The 3011-nt window shown below is 51.0% G+C and overlaps 1 protein-coding gene across 1 annotated transcript in view; it reads left to right on the forward strand.

Moving 5' to 3' along the window:
* Nucleotides 1–930: 930 nt before the first annotated feature.
* The window catches only part of LOC100748456 (protein distal antenna-like), a 7185-nt gene continuing 5104 nt past the window's right edge, over nt 931–3011 (forward strand). Inside the window, 2 exon segments of the mRNA XM_033320488.1 lie at nt 931–951; nt 2638–3011. The exon segment at nt 2638–3011 is cut by the window's right edge and continues 1 nt beyond it. Of these exon segments, the coding sequence (XP_033176379.1) occupies nt 2812–3011 (200 nt within the window). The 5' untranslated portion in view covers nt 931–951; nt 2638–2811.

Genomic DNA, 3011 nt, shown 5'->3' on the forward strand with positions numbered 1-3011 from the left:
GCGCGCATCATCGGTGGTTCAGTCGAGGTCGATCCACCATCAGGTGAGGATCGTCGGTGCTACGGTTTTCGCACGCGACTATTATTTATTATTTTGCACGCGACAAGGTACATCGTATCGGTGAATAGTTTGAAATCAAAAGCAAAGCGCGCCGGTGTGCTTGCTGATTTTTCCGATTTAACGAATAACGCGCGTTACGGATATACGGACATACGCGCCGACGGGACGCAATCCGAGAATTGTTGAAATTTTTTCGGGTCATCGCTGCGACGATCTCATAGTCGATCGACTCCGAGTGAAGAGAAGAAAGTGAATTGAAAAAGTGAATAGTGAAGATCGATCAGTGCCGGCGTGCCATGCTTGGCACCATTTATACGGAGTGCTTCCAAATTCGTCGACTTTAGTTCCAAGTTGAAAGTTTCTTTTTCTGTTCCCCTTTTTCTGAATGTCACTCTTCCGTAATAGAAGAAACTTTTTTGCGAAATCTTTTTCACGCGCTCGCGCGAATTTCTCGGTTACGGTTACGGGGAAAAAGCAACACCAAACACAAAGGGACGAAGAAGAGATCGAGGGAAAGATTCTTTCGCGTTTATAAACGTGCTTGCTCCGTTCGAACTTTTTTTCATGTTTCTCCTCTCCTGTTCTTTTATCCTGTGTCTAGTCGGTTCTCTCCGAGCGTTGTCACGAAACGTCACAGCAAGCCTCGAGCGGTCTTGTGACGCGCGAGAAGGCGATCGATCGACGTTCACGTTCCAGATCGCGCCATCCAACTATATCGGACCTGCGTGTGGACACGCGAGGAATTCCAATTGCTTGTCCGCGAGACAGGGGACACACGCGCGCGACGTGCTCGATAAAGTAAGAGAGAGCTTCGCGAACTCGTGCGTGCTGGTGTGTGCGAGTACCGTCCTTCACCGATCGCCTCGGTTCGAATCGACAAGCGTCAGTAAGGTGATTTCGATACGGAAAGAAGCAGCCCCTGTGAAATTGCAACGATTTTCGACTGTGACGACGATAATAGACGAGGATCGCGACGACACTAGACGACGAATAACGCTTCTGACACGACGTTGACCGATGACCGATATTCGATGTCGAAAGAACGTAGTGCCGAAAAGAAAAGAAAACTCGATAGCAGTGGCCAACGATACGGAAGAGATCCGTACGCCGTACCGTTGCCACGGCGTGTGGCAGCGATTCGTATCTCGCGCAGTAGTAAATAATACCGTGTGTAAACGTGGTTACGCCGGTCGGGGGAGGTCCTCCTCCGTGGAATAGCACATGCGCTCACAGAGAGTAATAAAGAACTTTTTTATGAATGAAACAACTCGGTCGGGCGGTTCCCCTCCTCGTCTACCACCCTCCCTTCTCCTTGCTTGTGGCAGCGCTACTCTCTCGCTCTCTCTCTCTCTCTCTCTCTCTCTCTCTCTCTTTCTCTCTCTCTTTTCCTCGCTCCGTTTGCCACACTTCTCCGCTACTCGGTCCCGTACGTACACCGTCGTCGACCACCTCTTCGTCGTCGTCCTCCGCCTCCTGCTCTCTGTCTTTTCATCTCTTCGTTTCTCTCGTTCCATATCTACCCTTTTCTCTCTTGTTCCCTCGATCCGAAACACACGTCCTCGTCTCGGCGCTAGTACGAGTAAAACGGTGCACGTTGCTTTGGTGTTCTGGTGTTCTTCGCTTGCGGCCACATCAGCCAATCCGCAGTCCGCGCGGGAAACGATATTATTGCTGTACCACGAGGAATAAGTGGTAGGAATGAGAAAGATGAACTCGTGCGAGACAGAGACGCGGCTAGAGACACACGCGATATCGTGTCTCTGAGAGAGGTCGTGCCGGGCAGCCGTAACCGTGTAGTCGGATTAGTTCAGTTTTCGTCGTCGCGTTTCGAAGCGTGCGTTTCGGATACATCGCCGTCTTTTTTTCCTCGTTCGTTGTCGCGCGTTCGTTTGTCTCGTTTAGTTCTCTTTTTGTCGCCTTCTATCCTTCTTTCTCTTGTCGAATGTGTCTATTATATATATTCGTGGTCCGCGAGCCCTGACGATCGTGCGCCTATTCTTCGTCTCCTTCGCGCAAACGGTGTACGAATGCTTAGTGTCTCCTCTTTGTTCTCAGTTCTGTCTTCTGTCCGCTCGCTGTTGTGCGTGCGTTCGCAACTCTCGAGCCAGCGACAGAGATACACCGACGCGACCGGCTCGCGAGAAAGGGACAGTGCCAATAAAAAAAAGACACTCACACATACACAGACTCGACGCAACGATTCGACGAAAGGACGGCCGTCAAGGACAAACGCGAAACACCCGTCATCGCTCGTCGCGCTCCAATTCCGTTCGAGCATCGTGACATTTTCGAATTTCCCGAAACTCCTGTTCCATCGCCCGTTCCACCTCGTTCTCATCGACATTTTCTTCGACGATCGATATTACCACACTCGATGCATTTTCCTCCTCGACGTTATTCATTTCGTGAAATCAACCCGTGTTCCTAGCGAATTCGTAAAGTAATTTCGGATAGAGTTGGCGCGATTCCTCGGTTGCATTGCGTTCTCTTGGAAGCGCTCGATAAATCGTGCTAAGCGTGGCATGCGACAAAAACCTTTAGACACTGACACTAATCGATTCTCTCTAACGTTTACAGGCGCTTACGAGGACGACTCATCAGGCGTCGGAGATTGACGATAAGTCGCGTGGCACAGATCGCAAAACCGCTAAAGTAGATCTGCAAGTGATCTACGAAGGCATCACGACGACAGAGGACGGAGTTTGCAAGGACCGTTTCCGGAAAGGCGCGAAAAGTAGACGCCTCACCGGAATGAGAGGTGAATCGGCGCGTCCGGGTAAGCGCCCCTTAAGAGCGCTTTCCGCTTCGGAGAAGATGGACGCCATACAGAGGGTCCACGAGGGAGAGAGCAAAGCGTCGGTTGCACGCGATATCGGCGTACCGGAGTCGACGTTACGCGGATGGTGTAAATCCGAGCACAAGATCAGAGGCATGGCAAGAAATTCTTCGAC

This window comes from Bombus impatiens, unplaced genomic scaffold (assembly GCF_000188095.3).
Source record: "Bombus impatiens unplaced genomic scaffold, BIMP_2.2 scf_0318, whole genome shotgun sequence".
Lineage (NCBI taxonomy): Eukaryota > Metazoa > Arthropoda > Insecta > Hymenoptera > Apidae > Bombus > Bombus impatiens.